At 44.2% G+C, this 21,276-nt stretch overlaps 1 protein-coding gene and 1 non-coding gene across 2 annotated transcripts; both read right to left on the bottom strand.

The window, feature by feature from the left end:
• Nucleotides 1-2,408: 2,408 nt before the first annotated feature.
• Nucleotides 2,409-19,687, bottom strand: LOC144379076 (glutathione S-transferase A4-like). Its single transcript, XM_078055238.1, is given in 8 exon segments — nt 2,409-2,624; nt 2,627-2,693; nt 4,523-4,654; nt 5,988-6,129; nt 8,252-8,384; nt 11,210-11,261; nt 12,445-12,551; nt 19,663-19,687. Coding segments are annotated over 7 exon segments (666 nt in total). The 5' UTR covers nt 12,532-12,551; nt 19,663-19,687; the 3' UTR covers nt 2,409-2,571.
• Nucleotides 14,060-14,161, bottom strand: LOC118536033 (U6 spliceosomal RNA). The gene has a single exon (XR_004917474.1). It is a non-coding gene; the product is annotated as a U6 spliceosomal RNA (small nuclear RNA).
• Nucleotides 19,688-21,276: the final 1,589 nt, after the last annotated feature.

Below are 21,276 nucleotides of genomic sequence, written 5' to 3'. Positions count from 1 at the left end.
GAAGAGCCTGAGGCCAACACAGAATGAAATCTGGGCAATCCTGATGGGTCTGAAAGGTCTCTGGATTCATACTTGTTCTTTCAAACATATGAGCTAATAAACCTCCTTCTTTGCTTAAAAGCAACAACCAACACCCCGTGCCCCAAATCAAAAATCAAAAACAAAAACAAATCCTTTTCTCCCAATTTTGCTCAAGGCTGGCAATCCAGCGGGGGCAGCGGGGGGGGGGGGGGGGGCGGGGGGGCGGGTCGCAGGGCTTTGTCTTTTGTCTTAAGTTTTTCACTCTAGCCCTGTGCAGAGAAACTCACTCAGCAATCCCACATTTTAAAATCCAAGCTGTAGTCCAAAAGGAGGATTAATTATCAACACCAAGTTAGGAAAGGTCATTATGGGGCCACTGCACAGGTTTTAATTCTTTGTATGCTGAGGTTTAAACAAACAAAACAAATGGGCTTTAACTGAAACGGGAGATTCATAGTTGCCAAGAAAAGAAATTCTCACCTTCTAGAGTGCTAAACTCTTGAAATGGGAGAACAAAGCTGGTAACAGGATCTCCATCCCCGTATCTTCTGGAAGAGAGGACCAAGGACCAACAAGGCCCCCACTCTCTGTTTCTACAGGTATATTGAGCTGACCGTCTTCACTTGTCCTTCTTCTTTCGGTCCAAAGCTATGACTCTCTGGTGGTGGGGGAGAAGTTGAATGTTGCTGAGTGCTCTTGGGCTCTGTGAGGCTCACTTCCTTGGGTACCCAGAGTTACCTCTACTAGTTTGGGTAACTAGGCAATGGGCCCAAAGAGGACCCTATAGGGAAGAATGAAGGTGTAAAAACTATTACAATAAAGACAGCAAGTTGTACATATGGGGTTATTGGATGATGAACCATGCTTTGGCCCTGGCTGGCCATCCCTCTGTCAGGTGCTTTTAGGGTGTACTCGGAAAATGTGCCAGGTTGGGGTCAGACCTAGGGCTTGTTTTCAAAAGCCAGGAAGTAGTGCCCTAGGCAAAACAGGCTTAGAGCTTTGGGAACTCAATCACGCTGTGCTTGGATTCTCAAGGGAGGCACCGGAGCAAGGAGGGAGGGCCCAGGAAGCGCTTGTGTTTAAGAACAATCCAGGGAGGGGAGGATTTTATTCTTTCACTGTGAAAGTCTTCTAAACCACTGAATTATTTACCAAGACCATGTGATTATAACAAATAGAGATTGGCTTGCGATTATGAATCATAAAAAATAAGTTCTTTTCCTTTTCTCACCTAATTTCTGCCAGGGCAGACTCTTAGCTTTGGTGGAGGTCAGAGGAAAAAGTCATCTCACACAGAGAGGGGCAGGGTTTTCCTGTGAGAAGCCTTTTCTCCTCCTTTGTCTTACGCATCATCTGGTAGCTGGCCATGGCCTTGCCAGAGTGGCGAATGAGATCAGGCGATGGATTGGGATTTGACCACGGTGGGAGCAAGAGCTCAGGCCCTACACAGGCTGGGCTGGGGGATGCCGAATGGCCCAGGTGGTCCTAACTCTGTTGATCAACCTGTCACCTGAGTTGGGGAGGAAAAATGGATGGGACCGGATATCATGTAGGAATGGTCCTGGCCTGTGGTGGTCCTGAGGAAAGGGCATGACGTCTGGTGAGCCATTAGGTCATTTCACAAGTAAGGACATGCACGTGGATACTCACTCAGAAGCTGAGCAAGTGTGTGGCCCGGGCAGGATGGCCCAGCAGCAGCTGAGACCTGGTAGAGTTGTATACCTCGAAGGACTGGCAGGAGCCCTGCTCCGGACCACAGAGCCCTCCACCGGAAACCACAGCTGTGCCTGTAACGTCACCTGCGCAGCTCCTCCATCCTCCACCACACAGGACCCGGATGTGGGGCTGAGGTCCAGATTACCGAACTTGGGAACACCAGGGTTACTCTTAAAGGACAGGGAATCTTCGAGTCAATTCGTATAAATATCAGTTATATCTTAATCTCAGTGTTACTTGTTTCAGCAAAGCCAAACCCAGTCTCAGGTGGCTCTGTTAGGTGGAAGAGAGTTGTCTCATTGTCCAAGTTTTTTTTTTCACGGTCTCAGAATGATGTTCTGTGGAAATCCTCTGTTTCCCTATCCTTTCTCACAGGATTTTCTGGCAACAGCCATCATCTTACTCCTGATTTGTCATTTGTCACTTTTTTTTCCTATGCCAAGTACTCAGGGTCATTGTGGGTGTTGGGGAGATCCTGGGCCCCCAATCTCTGCTCCTTCTTCCAACAGGGGTCCTGATCTCGGTACAGACAGTAAGAACAGTGCCTTACGTGGGCCTCCCCTTGCCCTAAATAAATCAGCCTCTGATTTATTGACACAGAACACTGATTTCATCAAAGTTGGAACTATCACCCACAACCGACAAGTTTACAAAAATTTCACACACCAGAATGGCTCTGTATTGCATTTAATTGGTGTCTGCCGTTTTCCTGGCTGTATGGTTTTGTTCTGTTCAGACACTTGGCTCCCAGAATGTACAATTCGCTTCGCTGGGCGGCCCGTACCGATGCTGTGACCAGACCATCGCTGTTTGCCACGGTAAGGCCTGCTGCCATTAGAAGTGCAGGATGCTTCTGACCACCTTCACGTAGTGGCTATCTGGGGGGGCTTCCTCTGACTCCCAGGCTGCAGGAACCTCTTAATTGTAGGGATGTTACTGACTCTTGTTTTAAATGCCTGAGATGAGAACCAGTCAAGTCAGAGCCTCGATAGCAGTCGTGACCTTTAACAGAACTTTGTCACGGGAGGAGGGTGCTTAGACTGTCAGCTTAGGGAGTCCAGTGGGTTGAACCTGAGTTAACCCCTCAACACCTGTTTGCTGGGGGTTCCCGGAAAGCTAATACAATGGCTAGTGTGTTTAGTGTGAATGAAATTATCTTCTTAAAAACTCATTGTCCCAAGTAGATGGCACATATTAAAAACTCTAAAAAATTCATATTCTTTGACCTATCGATTCCTGTTCTAGGAATTTATTATAAGGGTGAGCAAAGAAATCACGTAAGGTGCGAGCAAAGAAATCATGTTAAGAATGTTAGCAGGGTGGGGGTGCCTAGGTGGCTCAGTCAGTTAAGTGTATGCCTTCGGCTCAGGTTATGATCCCAGGGTCCTGGGATCGAGCCCCACGTCAGGCTCCCTGCTCAGCGGAACCCTGCTTCTCCCTTTCCCTCTGCTGATCCCCCTACTTGTGGGCTCTCTCTCTCTCTGTCTGTCAAATAAATAAATAAAGTCTTAAAAAAAAAAAAAAAAGAATGTTAGCAGGGTGAAAATGTGGAAATAACCTATGTTTCCAAGAAAAGAAAACTGGTCATATAAACTATGGTATGTCCTTACAAGGTATATAAGCCAGTAATTTAAAATGACTTATATATAAAAAGAAAGAGGAAGGTCCCTGTATTGACAGGGAAAGAGCTCTAGAATGCACGGTTTAGTTTAAAGAAAGGAAAAAAAAAAAGTCCAGGGCAGAACAGAATATATTTGCTGTTTTGTGTAAGAAAGCCAGGGATGGGGATGAGAGAGAAATAGATATTCATATTTGCTTGTATCTGCATAAATAGGAACACTGGGAAGTTACACAGGAAACCAATAAAAGTGATTATAGGAGCAGAAAGGTGGGAGGGCAGTGGTGGGAATAAGCTTTCTCAGTTTATGCCCTTTTTATATAGTTCTGATTATTCAAAAAGATGTGACTCTATTGCCTAATGAAAATAAAATGATATTGTAGAAGAATATTTGCTAACCTGTCAAATCATTCATGATAATTTTTTTAAATGTTAAAAGGGGGCCACAAAACAATATTTAGTATGATCTTATTTTGAGGAAAAATGTAAAATAATAGATCAGAGAGTCTAATCCAGTAGTAGCATTTGGCTAGTTAGGTCTTTTCTTTTTTTGTTTCATACAAATACCTAACGTAAAGACCTGAACTTTCATTTCTTTGGTAGTAAGAAAAAAATACTATTCTTAAACCACAAAACCTATGGTCACCTCTTAGATAAAATGTTTCTAAGGAATTGGAAGAGAGGCCAGCTCTGGTCTGGCAGTGGCAGGATTGAGAGAGGGAGGTCTAAGGACCAGCAACAGCAGGAGACAGGCAGGGACACCCAGGCAGAAGCTCTGAGCAATGGAGGGACATGGTGGGGTGTCCTCGGCATCAGGGGCACTAAAGGGGGGCAGAGTTGTCCAGTAGGCACTGGGGAGGGAAACGACAAAGACAGACTTGTCAGCGTTGCTTCATCAGGAAAAAACGCTTAAAGCACTAAAAAAAAAAAAAAAAAAAAGGAAAGCACTAAATGTTTATGTTAGAAACCAAAATAACCTATCTCTCTCCCATCATAAGGGTTTATTTCCTAATGATCCTGTAGTACGGAGCAGGAGAAAATTGCCAAGATGCATGAAATAATGATTTTTTAGCAAGTCTTCTTTTAAGATTGACCTGGAGATACATTTTAGTCTTCGTTTCTATTCACTTTGTGTGGATGGGCTTTGTGTGGATGTGAATACGCTACCTTTAGCAAAGGGAAGTCAGAAAGAACAGAAGCATCAAGTTCTTCCACCATTAAAATCGCTTCTAACAGTTGTATGTCTGCCCAACTGAATTTGTTGCCAACGAGAAAATCCTCTCCATGGTCTTTCAAAATCTACAGAAAGAGAAATAACAAAGAATATCAAATAAAAGTAAAGACTATTTTGCCTGGCTAAACACTTATAAAAGCAGGGAGTCTTCTGTCCAGATCAAATTTACTAAAGAAGCTTTTTCTTGATTATCTCCAAGACTGCTGGAAAGGATCAGATGAAACCAACTCTTACGCACTCTTAAACATTTCTGTAAATTGGCACAGTCTTGTTGGAAGTTTGTCAGTGATTATCAAGACATTTTGGGTAGTGAAGGGCTGGAACGGAGCTCTCTCTTATAAGCCTACAGCTGGTTAAGTAAAACTATATCCACCAGTATAGGGAGACACGAAGGTCATGATTAGTTAGAATCAGGCTACTATACCAGAGGTAGAAAATAGTATCAGAAAGCCCATTTAACATTACAACTCAAATAATCATACAAGTTTTTTTAAATGGAAGGCATTTCAACAACACTGTACATTGCTCCCGAACAAAGAGGAACTGGATCGTCTAGGACTCTGAGGTACCGGCAAGAGTCTTCATTATAGCTTAATCAGTAGTAAATCATTCTTTCCCGAGACTAAGACTGAGGAGAAATCCCACAGAATTCTTCTGTCTGGCAAGCCTTTATTTATGGAGCCCTCTGCTAACGAGTCTTTCTTACCATGTCCCATGCTGTCCTCTATGTTTGGAAACTTACCAGATGTACTTCAAGGACATTCGTAATTAGTATTCACTCCAAAATGACTTTGAGAAAGTTGTAAATTTAAAAGACCTTGTTCTTTTGATTGAGGCATGATTAGCCTCCAGTATTAAAGAAACATCTGACACGGTGAATTTAAGGTGCCGATGCCCTGGGTTGCTGATGGCTTATTTTAAAAATCAGAACAGAAAGGCTGTATCCTTTCGTTGCATTTGGTTTATTGCCATTCTGTTTTGTTAGAGGTTCCACATAATTCCGTCATGTCATTTGTTTTGGAACCCTGATTAAAGTTTTGGTCCGAGGGCAAGAAAGCACTACCATAGCTGGTCTTTTCAGATATTCACTCGGGAACTATTCTTCTCAGCAACAGGAAATCAGTCCTGGATCCCCGCATCCCGGGAAGCGTCAGTGGGAACTTGCTGCGCCCGAAACCCGCCTCTCAGTTCTCGCCCCTCTCTGGAATGGGAGGGGGAACTGGGGGCCGCTCGAGGACGTCACAGCCCCGCCCCCTGCTCCCCCCGCCCCCTCGCGGGATCTGCGCGCGCAGCGGTCGCCGACCCAGACCCAGGCTCTCGCGAGAGCAACCAGGCGCCCCTGCCCGGCGCGGGGTGAGATCTTGCCGCCACGAGGCAAACTGGATTCCCGCCGCCTACCTTTTCAAAGGCGGGGAAGTAACGAGTTTTCGCTCTCTTCACTACTAAAGCAAGATCCTCCTCTTTTTCCGCGGAGGGTTTGAACGCAGCCAGCGCGATCGTTATCATGAGGTCTAGGGTGCCATCAGTGTACATGTTGATCCTGACAAAAGAGCGCGTGACTCGCGTTCCCACGGTAACCTTGGAGTATGGGGGTGTCCTACTTCGCCACCGCGATGGCGTAAATGGATATTGGGCCAAATGACTTTCCACACCCTTTCCCTTAGGAGTCCATGCTCAGGAATGATTTCTGGAACCAGAGCCCTCCAAGGGACCCGAGGATACTAGGGTCTCTGGAAATGTTCATTGGATGAAGGGATGTGTGAAAAAATTAAGCGCCTCCAAGTTGAAATCTGCCATAAATAAATAATTATTATTTTTAAAAACCCAACCGAATGAAGTTTACCAGAAGTGCAAAACTGTTAGTACCAGAACCTTTTCACTTCTTTAGGGAAGATACATAATTTAGCAGGTCTTCCCCCTGCCCTGGCAACTGAGAAAGAAAAGTTTGCTTTCCTAGTCAGGTCAGACAGATACTGGATTTCATTCTCTAAAATTTTCCTTTCATTGACAAACACAAAAAGCTAAAAACAACAACAATAACCAAGAATGGTAGATCTATTATCATTGATTATTTCCCTGTTGGTGCAGTTATGCTGTGCAAGTTATCTCTACGACCAGTGCGCAAACATTAGGGGTTGTGTGTCTGTGTATCCCCCACTATATGCTAATTGCTCAACAAATTTGGTTCAGTGGTCATCTTTGTGTTTTGCATTTTAACATATATAAAAGCATAATTTACATTATTGTCCTATCTGAATTACAAATCATTTTTCTTACAGGTTAGATTGTTACCTAGCTGGTCACCTTTAATTGTAAAAAAACAACACATGCATCAAAACTATGACAAACAGATTGCTTTTGCATACTAGTACTTGTTTACATTATTATAAAAGGATTCTTTTCACACAGTTTGAAATTGCTTCTCTTGCCATATACTTTTGGGACTGCAAGTTAGGATGACTAAGTTCATTTTAAAGTTGGAGCAATGGAAAAGTTGGGGCATGCTGCTTCTTGTTATGGACTTTGCTCATTCCTATGATATACTCTCTCTCTCCTTCTTCTGAACAATTGAATTTGGATCTTTCTCCCACCATGTCTTCTATATACATGTATGGACCATCCCATAGTGTCATGCTTATGGGGATGAGATTTCAAGGACCATTAAAATGGCCCTTTGACCCCAAATCCAGATAAAACTTTAATAGTTGTAAGTCTTTGCTTTGTCTTTAGTTCACTTATCTCCTATAACTCTGAACCATTCCTGGGAGTAATAATCCAGCCATCCTCAGTCAGGCCTAGCATAGTGTCCAGCACATGGTAGATGCTTGTATATATGTGCAAAACCATGGACACCAATTTTCACCCCTGAGTAATTGTGATAAAACTCAACAGCTCCTTCCATCAATAGATGGGGTCTGTTTTCTGGGTTGATCTCATGACTTGCTTTGACTAATGGAGTGAAGTGGAATTGACCAGTTCTGAGCCTAGAACTTAAGAGGCCTTGTGTGCTTTCAGTCTCTCTCTTAGAACCCTCCCTAGCTACCCCAAGAACAAGCTCGGCATGAGAGGATGAGAGACACATGGCCCATTTGCCCCTCGGTTGATACTCAACACCCAAAATCAGAGCCTCCTGGCTGACTGTTGGTTGACCACAGACCATATGAGTGAGTCCATCCAAGAGGAGTCAAGCCTGGCCCAGATAATGCCAAAGCCCACATGACCCAGTAATAAATGCATGCTGACTTAAGTCACTGTGTTTCAAGGTGATATGTTACACAGCATTATTTGTGGTAATAGATTATTGATATAATGCTCAATGTTTGTTTGCTGAGTCAGCCATTTCCACCTTCATGTAGAATAGTTTACCAGGTCATTTTATGAGAACGTATTTTGTTAGGAGTGGAGAGAGAATATGAGAATGTTGAATGCCCACCACTATGAGTAGTAAAAGGGAAGAACTGGAGTATTTATTCAGTTATGCATCAAAATGATGAGAAATAGATTGCTTTTGCATATGGGTATAGCAAGAGCATCTCCCCTTTGTTCCCCCTTGCCTTCTCCCCGCAGTCTAGGTGGAAAGGCTACACCTTAACTGGGTCCCAGCAGGTGCAGGACTACAGAGCTTGGATAAGAATCAAGTACAGATGTGAACACTATGCTACCTGACTGTCTCCTTCATGTCCTTCCCATACAAGTCGTACTTGGCAGCAAGGTAGCTGAGGATGGCTCTAGTCTGCGTGAGCACCATTCCACCAATTTCAATCATAGACACTTGGCCGAAAAGCAAGCGTCCATCTGTGGGTTGAGCAAAGTGAGGTTAGGATACTGTCCTTCCATGGTCCACGTAAGCCTGTAGGAGGGTCTCTTCTAATTCTGTTGAGTGATTTTGTTTTCATCCAAAGTAGTGAGTTAAAGACCCCAGTTGTTGAGGAAATGCCTACCATTTGCTTTATGGAAAATCTGAGATTTGTTTGATGGTTTCACACATTTTTGTGTCTTGGTTAATCATGATTGTTTAACACGCTATACATTTACTATGACTGTGTTATAGTATAAGTGCTTCTGGTTCTCAAAGTTCATCTCAGGGTGGTGGGTTGTTAAAAATACTCACCCCACTCCCCAGATACTCTGATTCAGGGGTGGAGGCTGGGAGCCTGAATTCTTTGAAAAGCACAGCAGGTATCACTCCAGGTCTGTGTGGCAGCAGGACGGATGTGACAGCAAGAACCCAGGCAGACGAGGTCCAAACGCCAGCTTTAGCCCTCCCCAGCCATGTGACTTTAAGCAAATGACCTATCTGAGCTTTAGCTTCCTTTGCTCTAAAACAATAATAATATCTATCTAGCAGGATTTTTGAAAAGATGAAATGAAATAAATAAAACACTGCATACTGTCAATAACTAGTGTTTAGTAAAGTTAAATTTTCTTCTTTGTGAGTGACTGCCTATATAAGTAATGCATTTATTTATTTATTTATTTTTTAAAGATTTTATTTATTTATTTGACAGAGACAGTGAGAGAGGGAACATAAGCAGGGGGAGTGGGAGAGGGAGAAGCAGGCTTCCCGCCAAGCAGGGAGCCCGATGCGGGGCTCGATCCCAGAACCCTGGGATCATGACCTGAGCCGAAGGCAGACGCTTAACGACTGAGCCACCCAGGTGCCCCTAAGTAATGCATTTAAAGATGTACTATTAATAGTGCTCTTTTCATAGGGTCTTGAAGAAATAAATGGCCTTTAAGTTTCTTTTACCACCTGTACATTGCTGAGAATCAGGAACTTTTTATCCAGAATAGGAACCAGATTTCACTAGTGCATTGGCAAAGGCCAGAATTAATTTCCCCAACTTCCAATACTGTTGCTACTTGACTTAATGAGAGGCAGTAGAGGATGGTGGAGAGGAAACCACCATAGGAACTTTCCAGGGAGCCAGTGTCCCTGTCTAGTTGATGACTTCAGGCTTCCCTGAGCCTATTTTCTGATCTGCCCATTGTAGAATTTCCTTGAGCAGGAATAAGATCACCTTGTGACCATGCTTTGGAAATATTAGTACTATTATTAATGAAGAGACTGCAAAATCTCCATTTCCTAAAAGCAGTTCTACATTTGTCCAAAACTGAATGAGCATCTAAACTGGGCTCTGTGCTACTGCTTGTTAGTGATGCAGAAGATATTAGATTATTAGATACGATCCTTGCTTCTAAGAGCTGATGATCTTCAGAAGGATTTTTAAAACTCTCAGATCAAGAGTATAGGAAAGGATCTTGGAGATCATTTAGCTCACTCATATAATAGACTATGGCACTGTGAAGGCCAAGGGGGCAAACATGACTTGCTCGAACTCACAACAGAAGTGGGCCTCCTGACTCTTCAGCCCACAGCCCTCTCTGCTGCCCCTCTCTGTCTCCTATTCACAAATAATGGTAATGCCCAGGAGAGTGTCTCAAGCACAAGAGTAGCATCACAGACTCAGGGAGGGCTGGAGGATTTTATAGGGTATTAGGGAGGAGTTCTTGCTGGAATGATCATGGAAAAGTTTCTGGAGATGCATTTCATTTACTTATTCAATACATATGTACTTAATCCCTACCACGTACCAGTGACTGGCCTCATTTGGGGTGGAGTAGGGCAGAAACAAAGAGAATGGGGAGCTTCAGGGATATTCCAGACAATAAAGTTCCTGGACAAGAATTGGGTAAGTAGCTAGCCAACCTTCCCCATTTAGTGAGATCTACTGGTATACTGCATCTGTGACCACAGAGATTATTTTTATTTTACGGTAAAGAGATAAGATGCAGAGAAGTTAAAGGCCTTCTGCAAAGTCATACGGTTTGTAAACGGCAGGTCTGCTGATTACTAGTTGAACGGCAGGTCTGATTACTAGTTGAAGGTTTCTCAAAAAAATAATATGTGTCAATTTCATGACTGTTTATCAGCAATGGTGGGGACATCCATGTTTCCTTAGGTAAGGAAAGTAATGTTGTGGCTATTAGAAGGTTAAGAAGTGCTATGAAAGTACTAGTCTTTTCTCTTGGTTTGAGAAACTTTTCTAGGAAGTTGTAAGGGTGAAAGACTTCCGCATTTAATCAAATTTCGGTCTTTTCAATAGTCTTGGTTCTACAATTGTGACCTGATAAAATGGTGTCTGTTAATCTGTTGAAACCACTAAGAAGAACGGATATGAGCCATGAGAACTAGAGAATATTTTAGCCCAAATTCCCCTTCCCTTCCAACCCACTGGATCATTATTTAAGAATTCTTCAAGCATTCTTTTTTTTTTTATGTAGTGTTCCATGATTCATTGTTTGCGTATAACACCCAGTGCTCCATTCAGTGGGATGGGGAGTATTGAACCAATTAGCTGAGTCAAACCCAGGCTACCATCTCTCACTGAGGTCCGGGTCAGAGTCTACTTGATAAGCTTTTATGACGGCTAAAGACACAATGCAAATGATAAATTTAGCCCTGTGACAGGGACATAGTGGGCACTCAATCAGTGTGAGCAGTCCTTTTTCTAATAGTTGTCACTCCAGAGTTCTGTGTTCTATATTGAAATGAATATTTCCAGAAACAAATGTTTACTTTTTCCTGTAAGAAAACATTGAATAAATCTCAGGCTCACCCTTCAGCAACTTCTCATATTGTTCTGTTGTTTCAATAAATTCTTCATCAAACTAGATAAAGGATAGAAACTTTGTTATAACTTTAATGTCCTCAGAGGAAGAGGGGACAGAGAGAGAGAGAGAGAGATATTCACAGTATAAAATGCCCAATAGCTTTCAGAATGAAAATTTTAAAAGGAACCACAAAGTTGTCAGTTTCCACACAGCTGAAAAGTCCGCCAATGTGTGTGTAGATTAGCTTCTACAGTCATGGGACTGGCACCCCTTTGGGGGTTTTGCCTACTTATAGGATATCCTCAGCCCCATTCATATTTTCCCTTTTCTTCACCTTAGCTCTTTTTTCTCTCCAAATTCTTGTCCTTTTCACCAACTTCCCCCAGTGATTTCCCTTTTTCCATTCCTCTCTTTCCTTTCTTTTCTCTCTTGTGTGTCATTCTCCCTCCCTATCAGGTCAAATCAAATTTCTCTTTAATGCTCATACATTCAATGAAAGGGATCTGAAGATCATTATTCAGGTTGGGCTACCATTATTTATTGATGGAATCCCTAAAGCTTCTGTGGGAAAGATTGATTTTTTTTTTGTCCCTTAAACCTTGAGATGGGGGTAGGATAAGGTGAACAAAACAAAGAAGGTCATGCACGAGTCCTTGTCTCAAAGAAGATGGCATTATTGTATGTTAATAATAATTTAAAAAAGAAGATGGCATTAAAATGGGGAAAAAGAAGTCTACACCTTCCAAATAACTTGTGAAAATCTATGGAAAAGTCAATGGTTAAGGAATTCAGAATTAAGGAACGATCCCAGTGGGGCAGACCTTTCCGAGGAAGGCTCAAGAGGAGACCAGACTGCAGCTGGGCCTAGGGTTCCAGTTGGCAGCCATGGGTAGAACAAGACTGAGGTGCCTGGCCAGAGCTGGAAAGACCACAGGAAATTAGCTGGTTCCAGTGAAGATGATAATCCAGTTATGGGTTTCCTCTCTCCTCTTTGTCTTATGAGTCACCAGGACCTCTTGGGCCCCTATGAAGCTTCCAGAACATCTCCCTAGGCTTCCACCCTCCCAACCTTGCTGAAACAGAGGACTATGATCCCTCTCTCACCTCTTACAAAGAAAGGTAGGTGGAAAGGGAAAGAGTGGATCTATCTTGAAGGCACCATCCTAAATTTTGAAGGGGGGAGAGGACCACTCCAGTCCACCCAAATTACCCTCCTTCCTTTTCCCAATCAGGAACCAACCTCCACTCCAGCTGCAGCCAGCAGCCAGCGGATCAACTCCATCCTGCCCCAGCCATGAAAGTAGAAGAGCTTGGGTTTGGTTGCCATGACTCTGGGCTTGGGGTTTTCTGAAGGGCAAAATAATAAAAATAAGAAAAGCAAGAGAACAATGATCACAGAAGCAGGATGGTGGTTACCTCCAGTGAGGAGAACGAGGGTTGTGATAGGGGAGGGATATGGGGAAGGAGACTGGAGTGCTATTAATAGTCTGTTTCTTAAAACAGAATTAATAATCAGTCTTTATAACTAGTCTGCAGGTAAATGCACTCTCCTGTATGTGTGCTCTCTCACAATTTAAGAAAAAAAAAAAAAAGAACAAACGATACATATCAAGGTATCAAGGTATTCCATAGATTTGAGAGATTGTCTCTGGTACTTTGAGCCAAGAACCCAGAGTTAATATGATGGTTTCGTGAATGACCTTGCAAAAGAAAATATTATCTAACAGTGTCGAGGAGTTGGGCTGGTTTGGACTGAAATGATCCGTGGGAGTTGGGCACGCTTTCGTCTCTGTCACAAGACTTTTCTGAGTGCTGGGAGAGGCACAGACAAAGGCAGGCCTCGTCAGGCCCAGGATTCTAGTCTTGACCCAGCCACCAGGGAGCCAAGCAAACCTAGGCCCAGTTCAGTACCTCTGTCTGCCTGCATGTCTTCATCTGCAACTGGGAAGGAGAAGGATGTCCCTGGTGACCCACAACCTTTTAAAGAAGAGGCGAGAGCTAATGCGAGTGCACCTGATCGCACTTTGCACCTCGCCGTGGCAAGGGCCACAGTGGTCATTATGTTAGTGACCCCTGCCTGTCTCACAGGATTACCGAACGTGCTCTGAGAATGCTAAAAGCTCTACACCAACTTAGAGGACTGCTGGGTCTCCTTTTCTCAAGTTTGCCGCTCCAACCCCATAGGCAACAATGCATGCTTCAAGGAAACGGCAAAAAAGCCAAGCTGCTGGTGCAGGCGGTGCACATGGGTGCTGTGGCTGGGAGGGTGCTCAGGTGCACCCGCGGGGTGACACGTGGCTCTCGGAGAGGCTGACCTCAGCTTCCCAACGCAGCACTCACCATGGTCCTTCGCCCACTAAGCCCCAAACTGCCAAGTATCCTGTCCTAGCTGGGATTCCACTTGAGGATGCTGCCTGTGCTAACAAAATTCACAAGAAAGTTAAAAATCAGAAGATCAGTAGTTCGGCTGATGATGAAAACTTTGACTGTGAACACCCACAATCATATGACAACAAAGTCACTCAGGTTCAGAAAATCTTACAGGTGTTTTGAAGCAATGTTGCCCACAACCACCCTATTTTCTTTTCTTTTTTTAAAGATTTTATTTATTTATCTGACAGAGAGATAGCAAGAGCAGGAACACAAGCAGGGGGAGTGGGAGAGGGAGAAGCGGGCCTCCCACTGAGCAGAGAGCCCAATGCGGGGCTCGATCCCAGGACCCTGGGATCATGACCTGAGCTGAAGGCAAATGCTTAACGACTGAGCCATCCAGGTGCCCCAACCCTATTTTCTTATATGTTGGATTTACAGTTTAACTCTTGGAAAAGTTGAATTCCTTTCCTCCTCTGTTTTTTTTAAATATGGAACACGTCACAAATGTGTGCGTCATCCTTGCATGGCGCCATGCTAATCTCTGTATTGTTCCAACTGTAGTGTATGTGCAGCCAAAGCCACACTAATTCCTTTCTTGCTGTGGTCTTGTCATGCCCTGGGCACTGCCTCTGTTGGGTTGCTGTCAAGATTCATTCCTTTTAAGTTGCCTCTTTAGCTACTGAGTGTTGAAAGTTTCTGGAGCTTCCTAAAACCCCACTACTTTATTGTTTTAGGAGACACAATGATTAAAAAGGAATCCAAATTCCCTGATTAGAGAAATATGTTTGAGTGTAGTAACTCACTACCCACACACCTTAGAATGAACCTTACAGTAAAATCAGTGTGGAGAAAATATGACAAGAGGGAGAAGAGAAATGGTGGCTTCGTGTTAACCTTTCGCCAGTGAGAAAACTCCTAAATTTTCTGGTCGCCTACAGGGTCCCAAGTAGGATGTTTAAGGAGCAAATGTAAGCACTGTTAGAAGTCAGAAGGAGGAAGCATAGCAGTTCCCCAACATGCCAACGCACAGCAGGATGCGCATGCCCAATGGGTCCCAGTGCTAGAGAAACTCACATCCACGTGGGCCATGTTTCAGGTACTGACCAAGTGTCACGAAGGCTGCAAGGCAAACAAACAACTACAAACATCCAACAGCAGCAAACTCTGGGCGACTGACAAATGATTCAAGCCCTCAGTCTGAGAACCCCTTCCTGGTCTCTGTCCGTCCTGCTGCCTTCAGACAAAAATAAAGCAATACTGGTGAAGTTAAGTATCACCGTCCATCTTGAGGAGCTCCATCTCTCCACTCTCTGCTTAGCACACAGAGCTCCAGTTTGACCCCTCTCCACTTGCTCTGAGGGACGGGGATGAGGCTGTGAATCTGGCTGGGGCTGGTCTCAGGTTAATTCCTGTCGTTCTGTGTCCTTGAAACCTTCAACCAGTCCAAGTTCTGTTTGAAATAAATCTTATGGTGAAAGAATGTGGGACATAGAAACACCTGTGAACACCCTTTTTATAGTAATTCTATCCTGCTCCCCCAGTTAGCCAGAGCTGAACGTTACCCTTTGGTTTAGACCATGAATCCAGAAAAGGTCATGTCTGGTAGCCTCCAGAAAGCTGTTTCTAAGCAACCAATGGTCACTTAAAATGCAGGCTGAAGGGTCTTTCTTCTGACTATTCTCTTAGTTATTTGAAACCTATGGAGATTAAAATCCTAGCCCCAGATTGCCCACGAGAGACAGATACCTAACACAACTACTGAGTGTCATAATGTGGAGGCTCCAGACATCGTATTTGTTCCAGAGACCCAGCGAAATCTCTCAGATGAAAGGAGAGACATGTAGTCCTAAAATGATCAGGAGAGGGCAAGCTTCTTGCCGGCATGGCAGAAGCAACCCTCAGAGGGATGCAGAGATACGAGCTCTCGGAGGTGCTGGAATAAAACAATGGGGAGCTGGCAACATCAGGTAGACGGGAGTCTGACTGCCAGGGATGGAAGGTGCTGTGTTCCATTGGGAGGGGCGTTGTCACCGGGTGAGAAGGGAAAGCTGTGTGCTCCTTAAGGTCTATAACCAAGAACGTGGATAAACACCCTCCCCCCCCCCCCCCGGCTTCCCTGAGAGAATGAACACTGAGAAAGCTGAGGGCACGGATGTGGCTCTGGTCCCATTCATTTACAGCCCCTCTGCCAGGCACGATACCCAACCATGTCCGGTCCTCAAATGGAAATAAGTGTGTGTTACTATCCCCATCTTTTAAAGGCAGGGGGCTCCGGGCTTTAGAGTCATGAGTCCTCACTAATGTTGTGCAACCTTTTTCCACCTCTGTAAACCGCAGTTTCCTAATCCTTAGAATGGGTGTGATGGTTGCACTGCTGATCTCAGGGGGCTATTGTGAGGACTAAGGACTGAGTAAAGTAATGGATAAAGTACATACCGCAATGGAAATTTTCATTCCTTTCATGAGAAATAAAGGGAACAAAGGAGAGTGTTTTCTGAATTTCACCCAAAATGCAGACACTCTGCGAACACAGCTGCTGGAAGATCCAGAACCCGAGGTGTTGTGCTCACCAGAAACAAGTCTGTTTTTTGTGCTGCTAATATTGACCAACAGGTATGTCCTGAATTAAACCTGGTTCACCAACTAGGCTTCCCACACAGGGCTTATTACATTGGGAATCGAAAGCCACCTCTTGGGACTCGTAAACATCCCCCCTGTGCAGCTTCACCTGAGGTGCACCCTACCCCCCAACCGAGAGCCCCGGGGACCCATGCCTAAGGCAGGGGCAGCAGAAAGCAGTGCCGATGTCATCACAACCTTTGGATAGTCAGAGTGTGGGCCTTGGTGAAAAACATGCCCAAAATCTTTTAGAAAATGTGGGGGGTGCCTGGGTGGCTCAGTCGGTTAAGCAATCCACTCTTGGTTTTGGCTCAGGTCATGATCTCAGGGTCGTGAGACCAGAGCCTCTGTCGGGCTCCATGCTCAGCGTGGAGTCTACCTGAGGACTCTCTCCTCTGCCCTCCCCCACTAAAATAAATAAATAACATAAAAAAAGAAAAGAAAATGTGGGAGAACTCATATCTGAGTTTGCCCCGGGTACCAATAAAAGCAAAGAACTAAGTTGAAATTTTAGCTCTATTTCTCACTTGAGCAAGTTTTTTAAACTCCGAGCCTCAGTTTCCTCATTTGTGCAATAAGACTAATAGTTCCTAATTCATGTGGGTAGTTATGAGGTGGAAATAAGATAATGTGTGCAAATCACTAAACACAGTAAGAACTCAAATAATGCCACACACCCATGAACACACGCACGCCTGCATGCACACATAGACACACACACATCCACATCTCCAGATTGCAGCAACATTCACGTGCGACAGAAAAGAAGTGAAACTTGCTTCTGAAAGGAAGGGGAGGCATTCTCTAGGAGTGTGATTTTGGACCATTAGCATCGGCTTCACCTGGAGGCTTGTTAGAAATGCAGACTCTTAAGTCCCTGGGTCAGAGCGACTGAATCAGAGCCTACATTTTTCACAAGACCCCAGATGATTCACTTGTATATTAAAATGAAGTTTGAGAAGCCAGGTCTGGAGTGAAAACCCAACAAAACTGTATCTGGGCCTTGGTGTGTGGCCCTAGGTCATTCTTCTCAGGGATTGTTGTGCAGGTGTAAATTGCAGAAAATGATGCTTGAAAAATAGGGTGAGCAAATGGTGAAGTGCCGGAGTGTGTGTGGCTAAGAAGACAACGAAGGGCAGAGAGGAAATTGGGGGTAAGTATAAGTGAATTTCCCATGGTAAATCATTTTTGTTGACCCCCTTTGAGGAGATGTAAGGCTTTCTTCAATCCCCAAGTTTAACCAAGTAGCAGGCGTGTAGCTTCCTTCCAATCCTGGGGCAGGTCTGGAAGAAATGTCAGGTGCCTGAACTATAAAAATGCAAGTTGGTTTAGAATTTGGTAATTTCCTTCATTTCTTCCAGTTTTAACAGTCTTTCTGATCTAATGTCTCTTCCCTTGTCTTCATTCTTTGCCCTATGCTCCTAAATGCGGAACACACACATCGGGAGAGCAGCCAATCTTTTTGGGGTGAAAATTGAATATTGAATTTTCTGGATAATGAAAAAATTTTAAGGGGTTAATTTAAGAGGCTGCCAGTTTTAGCAGATGTTTTGGGCCAGAATATAAGATGTCAATTTTAAATCTATTATTAATAGAAATAGCTATAACATTTACTTTAGCTTCTCCAGTGGATCAGAATGGCCTATCTTCATTACAACCAGCAGATCAAAATGTGTCACTGAGCAAAAAAAAAAAAGGAACCTCTCCCAGATAACCCTGTATTCCCCACAGAACTTAAATTTGCTAGACTGGGGGTGCCTGGGTGGCTCAGGCAGTTAAGTGTCTGCCTTAGGCTCAGGTCGTGATCCCAGGGTCCTGGGATCGAGCCCCGCATCAGGCTCTCTACTCAGCAAGAAGCCTGCTTCTCCCTCTCCCTCTGTGCTCCCCCTGCTTGTGCTCTCTCTCTGTCAAATAAATAAGTAAAATCTTAAAAAAAAATTTGCTAGACTAGACAGATGTAGCATCAATTTAGTCCTAAGTACATAATGTTTCAGACAAAGAATATGTTCCAAGTTGGAAAATAGCAATATTAACAGCATAACCAAGACTTTCAGTAGAGCTTCAAAGTCTGGCTAAATATAGCCTTAAAGTTACATTCCATTTATAACTGACTAGGAATTATTTTTCTTCTATTTTCCTAACCTGACCTATTAGCAAAATATTTAATTAGTTGATCTGATATGTTGATTAGTTGAATTGGACATGTTATGAAAAGGTAAGCCTCCTACATGGCACTAGTTCTTCTGATAAACAGCTCAAGTACTTATCTGGCATTTTTAATACACAGCCAGCCAAAGGATACTCCTGGGTGGGGTGAGGGTGTGACTCACTTCTGTACAAGCTGGGTAGGGAGGTGGCTCTAGTCCGGCCTCACATGCCAAGCAGTTTCTCCAAAAAGCCCACTATTTCAGTTTTAGAAACTATATTTCCTGTCCATAAGGGTCTAATGGATTGAGTCACGTTTCCAAAACTAACGAGAGGTCGACTTCTACACCCAGGCTTATAAACTGAAATGAAAAATGTACCTGAGCCATGAAAAGAGATGCTCACCTGCCCAGGTGATTGAGGCTGCTGGGAGAATAAACAGAGTGGACCATCACCTGCCCCACTGCTGTTTAATGATCAGGACAAGTCCTAGAAAAGTTGTTTCAGGGCTTGACCAGAGACTCCTCTGTTTTTCAACTTAGCACAGACCCTCGCCCCCCAGGGATGCAGGACCTCAGAAGAAGACCCCCATGTCAGATAATTGGGATTACATCCTCCAAGCATACGCAGACACCTAGAGAAGGAGATTTAGCCTCTCTGTTAGGCCCAGAGTGGGCACTGCCTGTGTTCTTCCCTTCAACTGCATACAAAAATACAAGATTTGGGGGCGCCTGGGTGGCTCAGGCGGTTAAGTGTCTGCCTTCGGCTCAGGTCATAATCCTGGGGTCCTGGGATTGAGTCCCGCATCGGGCTCCCTGCTCAGTGGAGAGCCTGCTTCTCCCTTTCCCTCTGCCCCTTCGCCCCGATTGTTCTCTCTCTCTCAAATAAATAAAATCTTAAAAAAAATATATGAGATTTGCCTGAGGAAGAAAAAATGGAAGGGCTCAAAAGCTTCAATTCTGCTAAGTGTGTTATTTCCACCAATCCACTGAAACACCACTTGACTCTTACACATTTTTTAAATTACATTTCATGTGTGGTATGGGGGTAGGAGGGCATTTTAATGTCTAATATGTGTCATGCATAGGCAATGAAAGCCTTTAAAAGGCCTTGTCTAAATGTACATTTGCTATCTTGTTTTCATGTACACATCTACTCTGTATAAAAATATGTTCCTTTTATTTGATATAGACAAGTTTAAAATAGGCATTAAATTAGCCACAAAGTTAAAACAATGGCTGACTGCAAGCTGCAAAATTGGCCACAAAATATAACTATCCCCCCGCACCCAAGAACAGTGTGTAAGAAATTCACCACTAACCTTCTTTCTTCCTGGCTCTCCTCTTGGGGTGCTGTGGGGAGGTCCAATGAGGGTTTATAACTCTTTCCTTTCCCATTGAATGCTCCACCCAACTCAAGGGATTAGCCAACCAATGAGCATTCCTTTGCAGCTTCACTTTACATCTGTTGTTTTTGTATTTGAGAGCATATCAAGTTGCCCAAGTAAGAAGAAGGATTTCGGGTGCCTGGGTGGCTCAGTTGGTTAAGCAACTGCCTTCGGCTCAGGTCATGATCCCGGAGTCCTGGGATTGAGTCCCGCATCGGGCTCCCGGCTCAGCGGGGAGCCTGCTTCTCCCTCTGACCCTGTCCCCTCTCATGCTGTTTCTCTGTCTCTCTCTCTTTCTCTCAAATAAATAAATAAATAAAATCTTTAAAAAATAAAAAATAAAAAAGAAGAAGGATTTCCCCGGCTCCTCGAACAAATTATTTACTGAGTACCACTCCATGCCAGGCACTAGTTTATTTTAGGCCCTGGGTCTAAAATGGCGGGCATACAGCCCCAGTTCCCGCACCCGTGGTGCTTACATTCTAGTTGGGGAAGACACGCAGTGTCAATACATGAACAAATCAATGTAGTGTGTTAAAAGTAAGAGTAGCAGCAGATGATTATAGCTGATGGATGTGACATCTATAACAGAAATGTTATAAGGGACCAGAAGGAGGAATCGGAATACTCTAAGATACCTGCACTACCCATCTTATTCGAAAGTGGTCTTAGCATAGTTGTAAATCTGTACGGCAAACTTTCTGAATGGCTGGTGCTGGGTCCCAGACTCATTAAGTGCTGCCCGTCCCCCTCTGTCCAGACACCACAGCCCCCTGACATGTTGTTCTGCACTTTTACCCCTTGGTTTACCTGTTGGGTCTTTAGTCGGTGAGCCTCCTGGTTCCTGTGCTTGGGTTCAGCCCTGAACCCTCTCGCACACTGTTGTTTTTGAGGATCAATGATTTCTCGTGCCTGTCCTCTTACTCTATGACCAGAGAGTCTGGTGGCTCAGGAAAAGGGGGTGGGGTGCCGTGGGCTGAGACTAAAGGGTAGGACTCTGGACCAAAAGGGGACTGGGACAAAACTGGGGTAATGCTACTCAAGGCAAGATGGGGGAGGAGGGAGATTTGTTTTCAGTATGGGAATGGCACTGCACCATTTAAGGTCATGCACCTATAGGCAGGAAAGACGGGGGCACCTGTCTTCTTTTGAGACAGCGTGGCCTCTTGCATTTATTGCCTCTAATCCTCTAACTCAGTGCAGAAGCCAACCTTTCTCTCTGGTTGTTTCCTCAGAGCCAGCCCCCTGGTGTTTAAGAGAAGTACAACCCAATGATTACAAAAAGGCTTAGCGTCCACATATTACCAGGCAATGCTACTGCATAGTAAAATCACGCCAAAATCATAGTATAAAATAGCGCAAATTTGCTGCCATCCCACACAACTGCATAATACAGACCCCTGGGTGTTATCAAGTCAATGTCTGGTTCCTATGCATAAATTAATCGACACGTAAGTATAAAACGTTTCTGTTCCCTGAGAGGTTAGAAGGAGCGGTCCAAAAGACCACCCTCACTTCTGACACCAGCTCCAAGTTGAGGAGTGCCTA

This window comes from Halichoerus grypus, chromosome 9, assembly GCF_964656455.1.
Source record: "Halichoerus grypus chromosome 9, mHalGry1.hap1.1, whole genome shotgun sequence".
In the NCBI taxonomy this organism is placed as follows: domain Eukaryota; kingdom Metazoa; phylum Chordata; class Mammalia; order Carnivora; family Phocidae; genus Halichoerus; species Halichoerus grypus.
Note: the sequence above shows the minus strand (reverse complement) of the source record. Positions and strands in the feature narration are given on the sequence as shown.